Source organism: Rana temporaria, chromosome 8 (genome assembly GCF_905171775.1).
Source record: "Rana temporaria chromosome 8, aRanTem1.1, whole genome shotgun sequence".
Classification (NCBI taxonomy): Eukaryota; Metazoa; Chordata; class Amphibia; order Anura; family Ranidae; genus Rana; species Rana temporaria.
The window spans coordinates 176,536,948-176,554,287 of NC_053496.1; the positions used below are offsets into that span (position 1 = coordinate 176,536,948).

The following is a 17,340-nucleotide window of genomic DNA, read 5'->3' on the forward strand; positions in this document are numbered from 1 at the left end:
TGTCAGAAGCTCTGTAATCTTGTTGGCAAGCTCTACAACCTTCTTGTCATTGTCTCTCTTGGGATTCATGGAATGAAGTGAAGGCACTGTGATGGTTAAATGGTCACCAAACTTCACCGGAGGAAAACTCTGCATTGAAATACCAACAATAATGTCATGAGACCTCCCAGAATCCTCCTCATGTGTCCAGTCAGGTGTGTGTAGTACTGGAAATTAAAGAGATGACGTGTGACCTCCTAGAATCCTCCTCACCTCTCCGGTCAGGTCTGTGTTTCATTAAAAGAGATGAGAGTGTTTAAATAGGCATACTGACCTACGTATTTCCATGAGAGATTTTCTATGTCTATTCTAAATGTTGACTATGCTTCGTGCATTCATGTTTCTGTTTAACTGTGAATTGCAACTCTCAGAAAATAAAGGAATTACAAAAAAAAAAAGAGGATAAGAGTGATGTCATGTGACCTCCCAGAATCCTCCTAGAATCTCCAGTCAGGTCTGTGTTTTATTAATAGAGATAAGAGTGATGTCATGTGACCTCCCAGAATCCTCCTCACCTCTCCAGTCAGGTCTGTGTTTTATTACTAGAGATAAGAGTGATGTCATGTGACCTCCCAGAATCCTCCTCACCTCTCTGGTCAGGTCTGTGTTTTATTAATAGAGATAAGAGTGATGTCATGTGACCTCCCAGAACCCTCCTCACCTCTCCGGTCAGCAGGTAGATGATCTCCAGGGTGAGGTTCAATATCCTTTCAGTCATGTGACTGGGGTCCTCCTCCATCCTCTTCGATGTGATCATTTGATCCATACAAGACTCCGATCTCTGTAGACAGATCATATATCGGTCTCACTGATCATTACACTATAACTAGGAACAAGCTAGGAGTTTGGATTGAGCAAAAGGTTTGCAGCGAGCCCAACTTATTTGTAGACCTGACAATCTAATGCAGCCAGTTTTCCATTACAGCAACTCACTACCAAAAATGCAGTTCCTGGCCTCTGAACTTGGATAATATGTCTTAGAATGGTAAATAATGGGGGCTTTGCTATAATCCAGTCCATCACTACAAATAGCCTGGGTTCCCAGCAGCCATTTTGACAATGTGATTAGGTGGGATAGGCAAGGCCTAGAGCATGATGCTGATAAAGTGTGCAAGGACAAATTAGTGTGATGCCGCGTACACACAATCATTTTTCGGCATGTAAAAAAATGACGTTTTTCGGCATGTAGAAAAAACAATGTTTTTCCAACTTCATCATTAAAACGACGTTGCCCACACACCATCGTTTTTAAAAAATGTTCTAGCAAAAGCGCGGTGACGTACAACACGTACAACGGCACTCTAAAGGGGAAGTTCCATGCGGATAACACTAACCCTTGGGCTGCTTTAGCTGATTTCCTGTTAGTAAAAGACGATTCGCGCTTTTCTGTCTGTTACAGCGTGATGAATGTGCTTACTCCATTACGAATGGTAGTTTTACCAGAACGAGCGCTCCCGTCTCATAACTTGCTTCTGAGCATGTGCGGGTTTTTAACGTCGTTTTAGCCCACACACGATCATTTTTTACAACCCAAAAAACGACATTGTTTAAATCGTTGTTAAAAAATTCAGCATGTTCGAATTTTTTTTTTTTCGTTTTTCAGAACCCGAAACATGATGTGAAGCCCACACACGATCATTTTAAATGACACGCGGCATTAGAGTCCATTAGGCTATTGCTGCTGATAGTCCATTCAAGAGTTCTTTTTTTTGTATACATGGCTTGAAAGAAAACAAAAAAAAATGCAATAGTGTGCATCTAACTATATTACATTGCTCACTTTCACCGCACGTCTATGCCCATAGATAAAACAACATTTATGCATACATGGGTTATGCCAATTAGAGCAATCATTCTAGGCCCATTATTCATGGTTAACTCTAAACTGATGACCTTTAAGATCTCCACTTCAAGATTGCCTAACTTGAAAAATATGTCATGGTTTTGAAGTAGAATACCAGGTTATGACTGCGGCTGGATGTCATAACCCGGGTATTATTTATTTTTTGCTCTTTCCGATGAAAGTGATCCGAGCGGCTTATTAGTTGCTGGATCACTTTTCAGTGCTTCTCGCTCATCGGAAAGCCCAGGAACCGATCTGGCAGTTGAGGCGGCTGGCCATAGAGATTAGCAGAGGAATGATGGCCACCGCTCACCTCTATGACCTAGGAGGCCAGGAACAATGTTATGATGTCACTTCCGACATAAACAATGCCTTTTTTTGGGGGAAAACTTTATGTCAATGTTTTTTTTTTCTTAAAAAATCTCCACTCTAAAGTGGAGTCCCGCTGATCGGCACCCTCCCCCCCTCCGGTGTCACATTTGACACCTTTCAGGGGGGAGGGGGGTGCAGATACCTGTCTACAGACAGGTATCTGCACCCACTTCCGGCCCTACGATGCGGGCAAAAGACGGGTATTTCCCTTGCTTCCCGTCCGTCCCCCGTTGTATGCTGGGAACACTCGGCTCCCAGCACACAGCGGGAGCCAATCGGCGGGCGCAGCGCGACTCGCGCATGCGCCGTAGGGAACCGGGCAGTGAAGCCGGAGCGCTTCACTTCCTGGTTCCCTCACCGTGGATGGAGGGGGGAGCAGCAGGGTGACGAGCGATCGGCTCGTCATCTGCTGCGATCGGCGCTGGATTCCAGGACAGGTAAGTGTCCTTATATTAAAAGTCAGCAGCTGCAGTATTTGTAACTGCTGGCTTTTAATATATATTTTTAGTGGCACATCCGCTTTAAATCTGAGGTAGAGGAGAGACGTGGGATCTTATAGACCCCGGATCTCTGCATAAAGAGAACCTGTTATGCTTTATTATCACAAGGAATGTTTACATTCCTTGTGGCAGAAATAAAAGTGATAAGAAAAAATTAAAAGGGATAGTGTAAAAATAAAAAAAAAGTAATAAAATAAAAAAAATGTTTTTTTAAAAGATCCCTGCACGCATATGTAGGTCAAGCCCACATATGTAAATGGTGTTCGCGCCACACGTACATTTTTGCCACGAACGTGATAGCAAGAGCCATAGTTCTAGCATATTTAGGGTACGGAAGTTTGTCATCGTTTTACAGGCATGAGCAATGTTAAACCTTGACATGTTGGGTATCTATTTACTCAACCTCATCATTTATAATGTCCCAAAAACTGGGTGATATGTATATAGGCGTATGTGTGTGCTCTAAAACAAACGTTGGTGTGTGATTTTACAAAAAAATTGCATTTGATAAACTGATTACTACCATCAGTATTTTCTCCTAAGTATCTTCTTTCAGAAAAAATATAATGTTAAATAAGCTTCAAACCTGGCACCTGTAGTTTACCCACCACAGTACTGTCCAGTTCAACTAATCTCTAATGGACAGTTGGATAAATGGCTCTACATTTAGGGTACATCTGGACTATAAACCAGAGGTTCTGGATGGACAGTTGGATAAATGGCTCTATATTTAGGATGTATCCGGTCTATAAACCAGAGGCTCTGGATGAACAGTTGGATAAATGGTTCTATATTTAGGATGTATCCGGTCTATAAACCAGAGGTTCTGGATGGACAGTTGGATAAATGGCTCTATATTTAGGATGTATCCGGTCTATAAACCAGAGGCTCTGGATGGACAGTTGGATAAATGGTTCTATATTTAGGATGTATCTGGTCTATAAACCAGAGGCTCTGAATGGACAGTTGGATAAATGGCTCTATATTTAGGATGTATCTTATCTATAAACCAGAGGCTCTGGATGGACAGTTGGATAAATTACTCTATATTTAGGATGTATCCGATCTATAAACCAGAGGCTCTGGATGGACAGTTGGATAAATGGCTCTATATTTAGGATGTATCTGGCTTATAAACCAGCAACTAGGGTTGAAGAAGAGGACGGACATGACGGAGGTTACTGGATGTAAATATAAAATAATATCTTATTACCTCCTCTGCTGCCAGTTCCAGAAATGTCTCCTCTCTACTTCCTCCCGACTCACCATTCACCCGGAACTTCCTGTTTGTGCTTTTAAATCATTTCCTGTCTGTGCGTTCCATGTGAGATCCGCTGTGTTGTCACATTCTGCTCCCCATCACAGAATGCTCCGGAAGTCATGTTCCGTCACCGCCATCTTCCTACACCCCACACTCCTGCACAGTAATGATAGAGTGAGAAGGGGGCAAGCGGACATCTTGTTACACCCATCTGAGTTTTAGATTTCACACTTATTTTCAACACAAAACGGAGCTTATATGCTTAAATACAATGTTTTTAAATCCGACGGACTGTTTAGATGTTAAATGTGAAAATCAGAGGTGTTTTGTCACATGATCAAACATGTAAGGTCATCAGGTTTGGGATCCTCGAAGGTGGGAACCAAGCCACTCACTGGGTCCCTGTCGCTGTTCAGATTTTCCGGACCAACATGGTCCCAGGAACCAGGAACACCACTTGGCACGCACGCCTCGGCCAGGTAGGCCATAACGCCGGGGCGCCGTGATGTGGTCACCCTAAAAGGTGGGTGCCACACTGGACGAAGGAGAACCCAGAACCAATGGCGTCTGTCCCATAAATACCCCTCCCCAGCATGCACAGCGAGGCCAAACCCTCCTGATTGGCTGCTGGGAAAGAGCACCCAAACCTTGACTCCACTGCTGCCACCTGCAGCACCGGGGTTGGAAGAACACCCCAGTGCTACAGAATGAGCCCACAGCACAGCCAAGCTGAGACAGAGACCCTGCTTTGCACACAACAATTTGGATCAGAGTTTAACTACACTCTGATCTCCCTCTAAATTTAACTAGCACCGATACTTTAAAGTACCTAGGCGCTACATAATGTGTACGCGAGGCTGAAACTACAGGTGGAAAAACGCAAGCTTAATTTTACATCCTATATTTCAAAAGTTATACGATTAACTGAGAAATCCCTTGACTAGCTTCAAAAAGGGATCCAAAAAAATAGGCCACAGCTGGGACCCCGATGAATAACTGCTAAACTCAAGCCACCGTCTGGGCCCACCTCCCCAGAGATTGGCTGGAGAGCAATAAATATTCAGGTAGAGAGTTGCCTTGCTCAAACCTCTATATTCCAGAAGTGTCTAGAAGGCAGGGGAGCGCAATCTAACCTACAGCCTGTAAGATCCAGAGCAGACAGAAACAATCAACAATCACTGCACTGATAACAGTGGGGTAAAAAAAAAAAAAATATTTGCCTAGCAACCTAACTAGGACTGTACTACATCCAATGGACTCTTTTCTTTATTGTCACGCACACATTATATCTCAATACAAAAAATGAAGAAAAAATATACATATAATGAAACAACAACTTTGTATTTAAATATTTATTATTAAGACAAAAAAAAAAAAAGAATGAAAAAGAAACTAAAAATTGATGCACAAATTTAGAACGTACACATATTCATTGTAGAACTACATGAATTGTAAGTCATGTTTTAAAAAGATTACCAATATAGATAAGACTAATTTATTTAATATTGGTCATGCCTCATCCTACTAAATCCACACATTTGACATCACTGTAAATAATTATTATATGGTTTCTCTATTTCATGGATAATCAATGTGTTTCCTTTAAGTGCTCAGTACAGAGAGGAGCCCAGATCTGAGAAAACCGACAGCTCTCCTCCACCGTCCACACTACATTCTCCGACAGATCTCCTCCACCGTCCACACTACATTCTCCGACAGATCTCCTCCCACCATCCACACTACATTCTCTGACAGCTATCCTCCACCATCCACACTACATTCTCCGACAGATCTCCTCCACCATCCACACTACATTCTCCAAAAGCTCTCCTCCACCATCCACACTACATTCTCCAACAGCTCTCCTCCACCATCCACACTACATTCCCCTGACAGTTCTCCTCCCACCATCCACACTACATTCCATGACAGATCTCCTCCACCATCCACACTACATTCTCCGACAGCTCCCCTCCCACCATCCATACTACATTCTCCGACAGCTCTCCTCCACCATCCACACTACATTCTCTGAATCTCTCCTCCACCATCCATACTACATTCTCCGACAGATCTCCTCCACCATCCACACTACATTCTCCGACAGTTCACCTCCCACCATCCACACTACATTCTCCGACAGATCTCCTCCACCATCCACACTACATTCTCCGACAGCTCTCCTCCACCATCCACACTACATTCTCCGTCAGCTCTCCTCCATCATACATACTACATTCTCCGACAGATCTCCTCCACCATCCACACTACATTCTCCGACAGCTCTCCTCCACCATCCACACTACATTCTCCGTCAGCTCTCCTCCACCATACATACTACATTCTCCGACAGCTCTCCTCCCACCATCCACTCTACATTTTTGCCACTTTTTCCAGGATGTTTCCCTTCACAAACAATTTTTTACCCTGCAGTTATCTATGGACTAAACAGTTCCCCCTATTAAAAGCTATTGTACATTTGTCAAAAGAATCAGCAGTTGTGTTTTGATGACTAATGCAGCGTCTTGACTTGTATAACAGATGTCCCCATTGCTGCTAAACCCATCCTTATACTCCACCTTATACTTTAACTTGAATAACGAGACCACCACATTATTTTGGAGTAAACTTAGGCCGTAGCAGCCTCCTTTATTTTAAAATAACTTTTTCTAAATATTTAAATTTAAATTAACACATAACATAACATTTTCTTGGAAAACAATCCCATCAGTATCCTAGCGCTGGTCTTTGCAGGAACCTCCAACCACCATCTTGTAACATCTGGCACTGCAGTACCTCACCCTCTGATCGTAGGCCTCAAGCCGACAAGCTGGCTCAGAGACGACCACTGACCGCAGTGCCCCCATTAACATAATATTCCAGCTACACTTCAGTTAACTGAAACTACCACCCTCAGGGCCCATACCACCGATAGGTTCTGAACTCCTTCTTTGATGTATCTTCCTTCCACCCGCAAAGACCAACACCCGCCACTGCCACCACTACGTGATCAGCGTCGCCTGCATAAAGAAAAAGGAGAAAGCACAAACACAAACCAACCACCACCAGAAACAAATCACCAAGTCAAAAAGGGAGGGTGGGTGGGAACTTTCCCAACGCTGTGTTAACCCAGGGGAGGGGCCGATTCTATTTAATACCTACTGTCCCCTCCCCGCTGCCCTCTTATCACTACTAAACACCGCTCACAGCATTCTTTTGTTCTTTTGCTCCGGGCCTTTCTTTATCTTTAACACATTTCCTGTAGTCTAAGGAGTGCAGTTTGAACGCTCCATGGTGTGAATTCTCTGGTGTAGGAAAAAAACATTTCTCTCAGTGAACGATTTTCCACACTCTAAACATGAATACTTATTTGTGTGAATTTTAGAAAGTGTTTAGAAAGTGTTCCTTTCTGGACAAAAGATTTCCCGCACTCTGAACATGAATAAGGACGCTCACCCGTGTGAATTCTGCTATGTTTAAGAAGGGCAACTTTCTGTGCAAAACATTTTCCGCACTCTGAACAGGAAAAAGGACGCTCACCCGTGTGAGTTCTCTGGTGTAAAATTAGATCTGCTTTTTTGATGAAACATTTCTCGCACTCTGAACAGGAAAATGGACGCTCACCCGTGTGAATTTTCTGGTGTGCAACAAGATTTATTTTCTGAGCGAAACATTTCCTGCACTCCGGACAAGAAAAAGGACGCTCACCCGTGTGAGTTTTCTGGTGTCTGAGGAGGGTGATTTTCTGTACAAAACATTTCCCGCACTCCAAACAAGAAAAAGGACGCTCACCCGTGTGAACTCTCTTGTGTAGAATAAGATCTCCTTTCTGAGTGAAACATTGTCCGCACTCTGAACATGAATAAGGACGCTTACCAGCGTGGCTTCTCTGGTGTTTAAGAAGGTTTCTGTTTTCCATGAAGGATTCCCCACACACAGAACAGGATAATAAACTCTTCCCCGTGTGAACTTCCTTATGTTTTAATGAAGATTTCTGGGGATTAGATGGGTTTTTTGATGAGTTTGCGCTGGGAGAACTTCGATAGACATCTGAAGTCACAGTCTGAGATTTCTGGGGATTAGATGGGTTTATTGATGTGTCCGCACTGGGAGAATTTAGATGCACATCTGAAGTCATAGTCTGAGATTTCTGGGGATTAGATTGGTTTATTGATATGTCCGCACTGGGAGAACATTGATGGACATCTGAAGTCATAGTATGAGATTTACCAGAAGATTCCTTTGTATTAGAAAGTTCCATTTATGTTCCCAGTTGGTAATAATTCACTGTTGGAGATTATTGTACAATGTCAGTATCTTCGGCATAACAATATGGAGATATAACAAGATGTTCCTCCAATGTATTTATATTCCAAAATTACTGTCCATCTGTTGTAAAGCAATTTTTAATACAGGATATATACCGTATTTATTGGCGTATACCGCACACTTTTGTCCCCTTAAAATCAGGGAAAAATCATGGGTGCGCGATATACGCCGATCCCTGATGTCTCTCCGAGAGCCGAGCCGAGTGTACTGCGCACTCGGCTAGGCTCGGCCACGCTCGGCCCTGCCCGCAGCCACGTGAGAGGAGCCGAGACAAGCAGAGAGGAGCCGAACATACAGGAAATCCTGCTCCTCTCGGCTTGCGCCAAAATCGAACACCAGACACGCTCACCTGGATGGAGGCCGCAGACGGACACGCTGGACGGAGACGGACACCTGGATGGACGGCTGCAGACGGACACGCTGGACGGAGACAGACACCTGGATGGACGGCCGCAGACGGACACCTCGCAAGGAAGCCGCAGATGGACACCCACAAGGCCGCCGATGGACGCAGGGCAAAAATGTAAGTTTTCTTTTTTTTCCTTTTTTACCTTGCTAAGCTAGGGGTGCGCGTTATACACCGGGGCGCGGTATACCCCGATAAATACGGTATGTTTTTCATTTTGCATATATTCGTACGGCATTCAAAACTTTCACAGAAAAAGCAAAAAACAGGCGCCACTTAGAAAACTGTAAACTTTAATATAAAAGAAGCATCAAAGCACTGACATTGAAATAGCTGTGTACAGACATGTAGATGTGGTCAGGATGTTAGTCGATTCATCAGCCGTGATGTGTAGTCCCTTGTCACTATGAGATCCGTTCGCTGTGCTTGTACAGCTTGTGGAGGAGCAAGTGCCTGGTTCACCAACGGGCGATTTCCGGGTGTGCTCGGCGGCAACCAGATGGAGGGCTGGAGCGCAAGCGATGAGTCTTGCTGGGACGCAGCGGCACTTAAAGAGCTTGAAAAAGGTGCGCGCTGTGATTCGTAGTAATTCACGGCGCATGCACTGAAACGCGTTGCATCTTTGTCCTCGGATGTGACGTCATTCTCCCTCACGCCGCTGCGTCCCAGCAATACTCATCGCTTGCGCTCCAGCCCTCCATCTGGTTGCCGCAGAACACACCTGGAAATCGCCCGTTGGTGAACCAGGCACTTGCTCCTCCACAAGCTGTACAAGCACAGCGAACGGATCTCATAGCGACAAGGGACTACACATCACGGCTGATGAATCGACTAACATCCTGATCACATCTACATGTCTGTACACAGCTATTTCAATGTGAGTGCTTTGATGCTTATTTTATATTAAAGTTTACAGTTTTCTAACTGGCGCCTGTTTTCTGCTTTTTCTGTTTCATGTTTTGGAGTCCGGCTTCGGCTCCCCACACAAGGCTGCCCAGATCTAAAGACTGTTATCCCACTGTAGAGCTTTCCAGCTCAAAGGACTTTTCATGGAAAACCATTTTATCTTCTGTTAGTGTGCGCCATTGTTGTAAAAACTTTCACAGAGCTCTTTCATTGAATTGGGTGCAATCATAACAGCAAACTAATGCCCCGTACACACAATCGGATTTTCCGTCGGAAAAACCTTGGATGGTTTTTCTGACGGAATTCCGCTCAAGCTTGGCTTGCATACACACGGTCACATAAAAGTTCTTTGAACTTTCAACCGTCAAGAACGCGGTGACGTACAACACTACGACGAGCCGAGAAAATTAAGTTCAATGCTTCCGAGCATGCGTCGACAATTTTACGCGTCAGAATTGCTACAGAATTTTCGATCTAAATTTTTCCCATCGAAAAAATTGAGAACCTGCTCTCAATCTTTTGCTGGCGGAAATTCCAACAGAAAAAATCAGATGGAGCATACACACGGTGGGAATTTCCGACCAAAAGCTCACATCTGACATTTGCTGGCGGAATTTCCAACTGTGTGTACGCGGCATTAGAATACAAACCAGATCAGATATACAAAACACCCAAACCACACCAGGCAACATTATTTGTGTATTGAAAATATTCATATGGTGAAGAATGGGACTTACCTACACCTTTTCTTAAAAGTGTGAAACCACACTTAAGATCGGAGCCATATGGGTTCATATGGTGTACAGCAGTGGTGATAAACTGAAAAGATAAAAGGGGTCTTAGTTATGACATCTAACCTTGGTATAGGTTTGCACATAACATTTCGTTTATGTAATGCTACAGGAGACTGTAGATATACTACCGTACATGGTTAGAGAGAGAAAACATGCTACAAGAGTGGAAGAAAAAAACATTTACCAAGCGGATGTCAGTTAGCTAGCCAAGGAAAACCCTGACTATACAATGCCGCACAATAGGTACAAAAGGGCCACATACAGCCCCTGAGCGGTACATTGTTTCTGGTGCATCAGTTGGAAACAAATTGCTATACTGAGGAATGGAGATGGACCTTTCATATGGTGTACAGTATCTCCTCCTCTCTTGTTGGGAACATGACGTTATATTGAGGAATGGAGATGGACCTTTCATATGGTGTACAGTATCTCCTCCTCATTTGTTGGGAACATGACGTTATATTGAGGAATGGAGATGGACCTTTCATATGGCCTTCTCCGTGTCTGTCTGTCCACCTGCAAGGTGATTAATGTGGCCGGTCTCTGGGTGGAGACCAAACCTGATTTAAGCCAGCCAAGCCTGCAATCTCAGTATCTCCTCCTCATTTGTTGGGAACATGACGTTATATTAAGGAATGGAGATGGACCTTTCATATGGTGTACAGTATCTCCTCCTCATTTGTAGGGAACATGACGTTATATTGAGGAATGGAGATGGACCTTTCATGTGGTGTACAGTATCTCCTCCTCATTTGTTGGGAACATGACGTTATATTGAGGAATGGAGATGGACCTTTCATATGATGTACAGTATCTCCTCCTCATTTGTTGGGAACATGACGTTATATTGAGGAATGGAGATGGACCTTTCATATGGTGTGCAGTATCTCCACCTCATTTGTTGGGAACATGACGTTATATTGGGGAATGGAGATGGACCTTTCATATGGTGTACAGTATCTCCTCCTCATTTGTTGGGAACATGACGTTATATTGAGGAATGGAGATGGACCTTTCATATGGCCTTCTCCGTGTCTGTCTGTCCACCTGCAAGGTGATTAATGTGGCCGGTCTCTGGGTGGAGACCAAACCTGATTTAAGCCAGCCAAGCCTGCAATCTCAGTATCTCCTCCTCATTTGTTGGGAACATGACGTTATGTTAAGGAATGGAGATGGAACTTTCATATGGTGTACAGTATCTCCTCCTCATTTGTTGGGAACATGACGTTATATTGAGGAATGGAGATGGACCTTTCATATGATGTACAGTATCTCCTCCTCATTTGTTGGGAACATGACGTTATATTGAAGAATGGAGATGGACCTTTCATATGGTGTACAGTATCTCCTCCTCATTTGTTGGGAACATGACATTATATTGAGGAATGGAGATTGACCTTTCATATGGTGTACAGTATCTCCTCCTCTTTTGTTGGGAACATGACATTATATTGAGGAATGGAGATGGACCTTTCATATGGTGTACAGTATCTCCTCCTCATGACGTTATATTGAGGACTGGAGATTGACTATTCATACGATTACCTCTCAAGTTAGAAGCCTAAGGCCGGGTTCACATATGTGCGGCCAAGGGTTCATGCCTGGTGTTCGGAGAGTGTCTGTTCACTGGTTCAGGTGCCATTCAGGTCAAATTTTTTTTCCGAATTCACACCTGAACCAGACCCAAACACGCACAGGACCCTTTTTCAATCTGGACCTTGACCGCCCTGGACATGTGTGAACGGGCCCCATTGGAACCCGGTCACACTCACATGTCATGCAAATTGGATGTGAGAAACCCACATTCAATTTGCATATGTATGTGCAGGCAAGCTTTTTAATGCAAAAGAGACATGCAAGGTTAAATGTGTGTAGTGATGTAAGTTGGAGATCAAAGATGTCATAGTGAATATGGAGAAAAGGGACAAACACAAAGTGACGTTGCTATAAAATTATATTTTATTACCTTAGTAGTGCGAATGTCTCCTCTCTACTTCGTTCACTACTCACCGAAACTTCCTGTATTTAACTTATATATACCGTCCCATTAACCTTACATCACTTCCTGTCCTTAGTGACAAGACTTGAAATTATTTCCTGTCAGAGTGTTTTCCATGTAAACCAAGTGATATCGCCATCTTGTGGTGGTTTTAATAAGTTCATCCTACAGTTTGTTATGTTACCATCATATGATGTCCTGGGCTTTCCGTGGTGATATCTGAATGATGGGTATAGCTACAGTAAGGTGACCAGATTTTTATTAAATCCGGGGACATATTTTATTTTTTAATAGTAATGGCGGCAATCAGCGACTCTCTGCCCGTCGCCACCCGCCTCACAGCCTGTCAACTCTTACTCTTCGGGTCCCAGCTACTACTGGGTGGGGAGCGGAGGAAGATCACTCTGCCGTGGAAGGCAAGGAGATAAGCAAGCAGGCGGCTGGCCGGGACTTGAGCCAAGGCAGAAGAACATGCGAGCGGAGCTGGATGGGCATGCACCCGAAACGGAATAAATAGTCCCTCTGCTCCGACCAGCACATGATCTTCAGAAAGGGACACAGATAATGGAAACAAATACACCCTCCTAAGCTAGTAGGAGCGGGGGTGTATAATTCAGATTTTTTTTAATTCTGCACTGACTGTCTTTGAAATGACCCCAGCCCCTGTCCGGTGCTTCTATCGGCTCACTTGTGCGATCTGCGAGCCGAAGAGGGAATCCAGCGGTGCCAGAAATTAGTCATAGAAAAAACCAAGGGCCAGATGGTCCCTGGCAGTCTCTATGACTCTCAGAGGCCGGGCCGGTGGAAGTAAACAATGCTGGGGACTCGGCTGGAAAGCCTGAGATCGTAGTTTTTTCTCTTTATCTCAGGCTTTCCAGCCTGGAGGAGAGAACTGGGGGCTTATAGACTCCAGATCTCTCCACAAAGAGGACCTGTCACACACTATTCCTATTCCTATTACAAGGGATGTTTACATTATTTGTAATAGGAATCAAAAGGATAAATGGGATCCAATTTTATTTATTTTTTGAAGGGAAAGTGTAAAAATAAAAAAACGTAAAGAAATTATAGTGCCCCCGTCCCTGCATGCTCGCACATAGAAGGAAACGCAAAAGAAGGTTGTGTCCACATATGTAAATGATGTTAAAACCACACATGTGAGGTATCTATGTGAACATTAGAGCGAGAGCAATAATTTTTGCCCAAGACCTCCTCTGTAACTCTAAACAGGTAACCTGTAAAAAAAATTAAAGCGTCGCCTATGGAGCTTTTAAGTACCTAAGTTTGGCACCATTCCACGATTGTGCGCATATTTAAAGCATGACAAGTGAGGTACCTATTTACTTGGCGTAACATCATCTGTCACATTATGCAAAAAAAAAATGGGGCTTACATTACTGTTTCTTTTTTATTTTATTTTTATTCATGAGTGTTTTTTTCCAAAACAAAACTGCGTTTGAAAAATAGCAGCGCAAATACCATGTGACATAAAAAGTTGCAATAACCACCATTTTATTCCCTAGAGTCTCTGCTAAATAAATATATTTAATGTTTGGGGGTTCTGATTAAATTTATAGCAAAAAAAATATGATTTTTACATGGAGATGAGTGCTGGAATTCACACGGTTTGGAAGTGGTTAAGATTTTGCCTTGTAGCTCTTCCTTCTGTAATGTTTCAGACATTATGACATCATAATGAGGGAAGGGTACTTTTACAGAAAAACACTGAGCAGGCTAAACCAAACGAAGCTCATGAACTTGTTATAATCTCTTCAGACTCTGGATGTACTAGAAACATCCAAAGAGCTGAAGATTTTAATTAGGAAGGGACATAACAGAAGGTATTTCAGCACCAGTTGGCTCATATACTGTACAGGTGGTTCTCAAAAAATTAGCATATTGTGATAAAGTTCATTATTTTCTGTAATGTACTGATAAACATTAGCCTTTCATATATTTTAGATTCATTACACACAACTGAAGTAGTTCAAGCCTTTTTATTGTTTTAATATTGATGATTTTGGCATACAGCTCATGAAAACCCCAAATTCCTATCTCAAAAAATTAGCATATTTCATCCGACCAATAAAAGAAAAGTGTTTTTAATTTAAAAAAAGTCAACCTTCAAATAATTATGTTGAGTTATGCACTCAATACTTGGTCGGGAATCCTTTTGCAGAAATGACTGCTTCAATGCGGCGTGGCATGGAGGCAATCAGCCTGTGGCACTGTTGAGGTGTTATGGAGGCCCAGGATGCTTCGGTAGCGGCCTTAAGCTCATCCAGAGTGTTGGGTCTTGCGTCTCTCATCTTTCTCTTCCCAATATCCCACAGATTCTCTATGGGGTTCAGGTCAGGAGAGTTGGCAGGCCAATTGAGCACAGTAATACCATGGTCAGTAAACCATTTACCAGTGGTTTTGGCACTGTGAGCAGGTGCCAGGTCGTGCTGAAAAATGAAATCTTCATCTCCATAAAGCCTTTCAGCAGATGGAAGCATGAAGTGCTCCAAAATCTCCTGATAGCTAGCTGCATTCACCCTGCCCTTGATAAAACACAGTGGACCAACACCAGCAGCTGACATGGCAGACCATCACTGACTGTGGGTACTTGACACTGGACTTCAGGCATTTTGGCATTTCCCTCTCCCCAGTCTTCCTCCAGACTCTGGCACCTTGATTACCGAATGACATGCAAAATTTGCTTTCATCCGAAAAAAGTACTTTGGACCACTGAGCAACAGTCCAGTGTTGCTTCTCTGTAGCCCAGGTCAGGCGCTTCTGCCGCTGTTTCTGGTTCAAAAGTGGCTTGACCTGGGGAATGCGGCACCTGTAGCCCATTTCCTGCACACGCCTGTACACGGTGGCTCTGGATGTTTCTACTCCAGACTCAGTCCACTGCTTCCGCAGGTCCCCCAAGGTCTGGAATCGGTCCTTCTCCACAATCTTCCTCAGGGTCCGGTCACCTCTTCTCGTTGTGCAGCGTTTTCTGCCACACTTTTTCCTTCCCACAGACTTCCCACTGAGGTGCCTTGATACAGCACTCTGGGAACAGCCTATTTGTTCAGAAATTTCTTTCTGTGTCTTACCCTCTTGCTTGAGGGTGTCAATGATGGCCTTCTGGACAGCAGTCAGGTCGGCAGTCTTACCCATGATTGCGGTTTGGAGTAATGAACCAGGCTGGGAGTTTTTAAAAGCCTCAGGAATCTTTTGCAGGTGTTTAGAGTTAATTAGTTGATTCAGATGATTAGGTTAAGAGCTTGTTTAGAGAACCTTTTCATGATATGCTAATTTTTTTAAATAGGAATTTTGGGTTTTCATGAGCTGTATGCCAAAATCATCAATATTAAAATAATAAAAAGGCTTGAACTACTTCAGTTGTGTGTAATGAATCTAAAATATATGAAAGTCTAATGTTTATCAGTACATTACAGAAAATAATGAACTTTATCACAATATGCTAATTTTTTGAGAACCACCTGTATATAATGGCCTGTGCATAGCTAAGACTAATAATGAGGACTGGCTACCAGGTAAGATATGGAATGAGGAATTGAGGCTCTACAAAGTCTCTGGGTTTCAGGACCTAGTGCAGGACTTATTAAAGTGGTAGTAAACTCTTTACTACCACTTTTACCTACAGGTAAGCCTATAATAAGGCTTACCTGTAGGTATAAAAAATATCTCCTAAACCTGTACAATTTAGGAGATATTCCCCTCGCAATGCGCCACTGATTGCAGCGGCGCATACACAGCGGGGATCCTCGGCTAAAGTCCCGACAGCCGCCGGACCTTGCCGAAATGAAGTCTCCCATGCGCATACGCGGGAGTGACGACATCGTCGCTCCAGCCAATCACAGCGCTGGAGCGGTGATACCCGGATGATACGCCGAGGCAAGATGACATCGCGCTCGGCGTGGACCAGGTAAGTTCTCTACACCTCGTTCCAAGGTAAGTATTTCATAATGAGCTAGTATGTGGTGCATACTAGCTCATTATACCTTTTGCCTTTCAGGTGTAAAAAAAAAAAAATTGCGGGTATACAACCGCTTTAAGATTCTGAGATAACAAAACTATGTGTAGGTGAGAGACCTGGATGCCCCATAGATAAAATGTAGATATTTATGCTTGTAATAAAGCTTTGCAAATCAAGCCTCATATGCCATATTTTGTATATATTTTTATATACAGTGGAACCTTGGATTACAAGCATAATCTGTTCCTGGAGAATTCTCGTAATCCAAAGCACTTTCATGTCAAAGCGAGTTTCCCCCTAGAAGTCAATGAAAATTTAAATAATTTGTTCTGCATTGACTTCAATTGCATGCAATTCCACATGTGGCCAGAGGTGGGGGTTGCCGGAGAGCCTCAGAAATGATCAGGGACAGCTTGGCTGACCTTGGAACCACCCAGGAACCGTGTATTTGTTAGTATTTACGAACAGCTCCGATCGCCTCCAGTACGTCCCCTTTAAGTGCCAGCAGTGGGTCAATAAAGCGCCGCCGGCGGTGCGCTCGCGACCTGGTCCAAAGCTCCGTGACCGCACCCACGGGACCCGCGGACCCGATCGCCACCGGTGTCCCGCGATCGGGTCACAGGAGCTGAAGAACGGGGAGAGGTGAGTGTAAACAAACCTTCCCCGTTCTTCTCTGTGGCAGTGGCAGTGATCGTCTGTTCCCTGTCATAGGGAACGACGATCAGTGACGTCACATGACATCCCCCCCTCCCGCCGCTCTGACCGGGCCTCCCATCCCACCGGGAGACCCGATCCTCGATCCGGCGCCTCCAGTGTCCAGGCGAAGACTGAAACAAAGCCATAAACGGCTTTGATTCAGTCTCCGCAATGTAAACACGGAAGCGACGTCATGACGTCACTTCCGAGTTTCTCGGCTGC

General features: G+C 43.9%; 1 protein-coding gene across 1 annotated transcript; it reads right to left on the reverse strand.

Annotated features, from left to right (window-relative positions):
- Window positions 1-7,082: 7,082 nt before the first annotated feature.
- On the reverse strand, window positions 7,083-12,501 carry LOC120910171 (gastrula zinc finger protein XlCGF17.1-like). Its single transcript, XM_040322054.1, has 3 exons — window positions 12,417-12,501; window positions 10,394-10,475; window positions 7,083-8,302 (listed from the first exon to the last, which is right to left on the reverse strand). Exon 3 carries the CDS (start codon window positions 8,274-8,276, stop codon window positions 7,368-7,370), a length of 909 nt encoding a protein of 302 aa, XP_040177988.1. The 5' UTR covers window positions 8,277-8,302; window positions 10,394-10,475; window positions 12,417-12,501; the 3' UTR covers window positions 7,083-7,367.
- Between the last annotated feature and the right edge of the window lie 4,839 nt (window positions 12,502-17,340).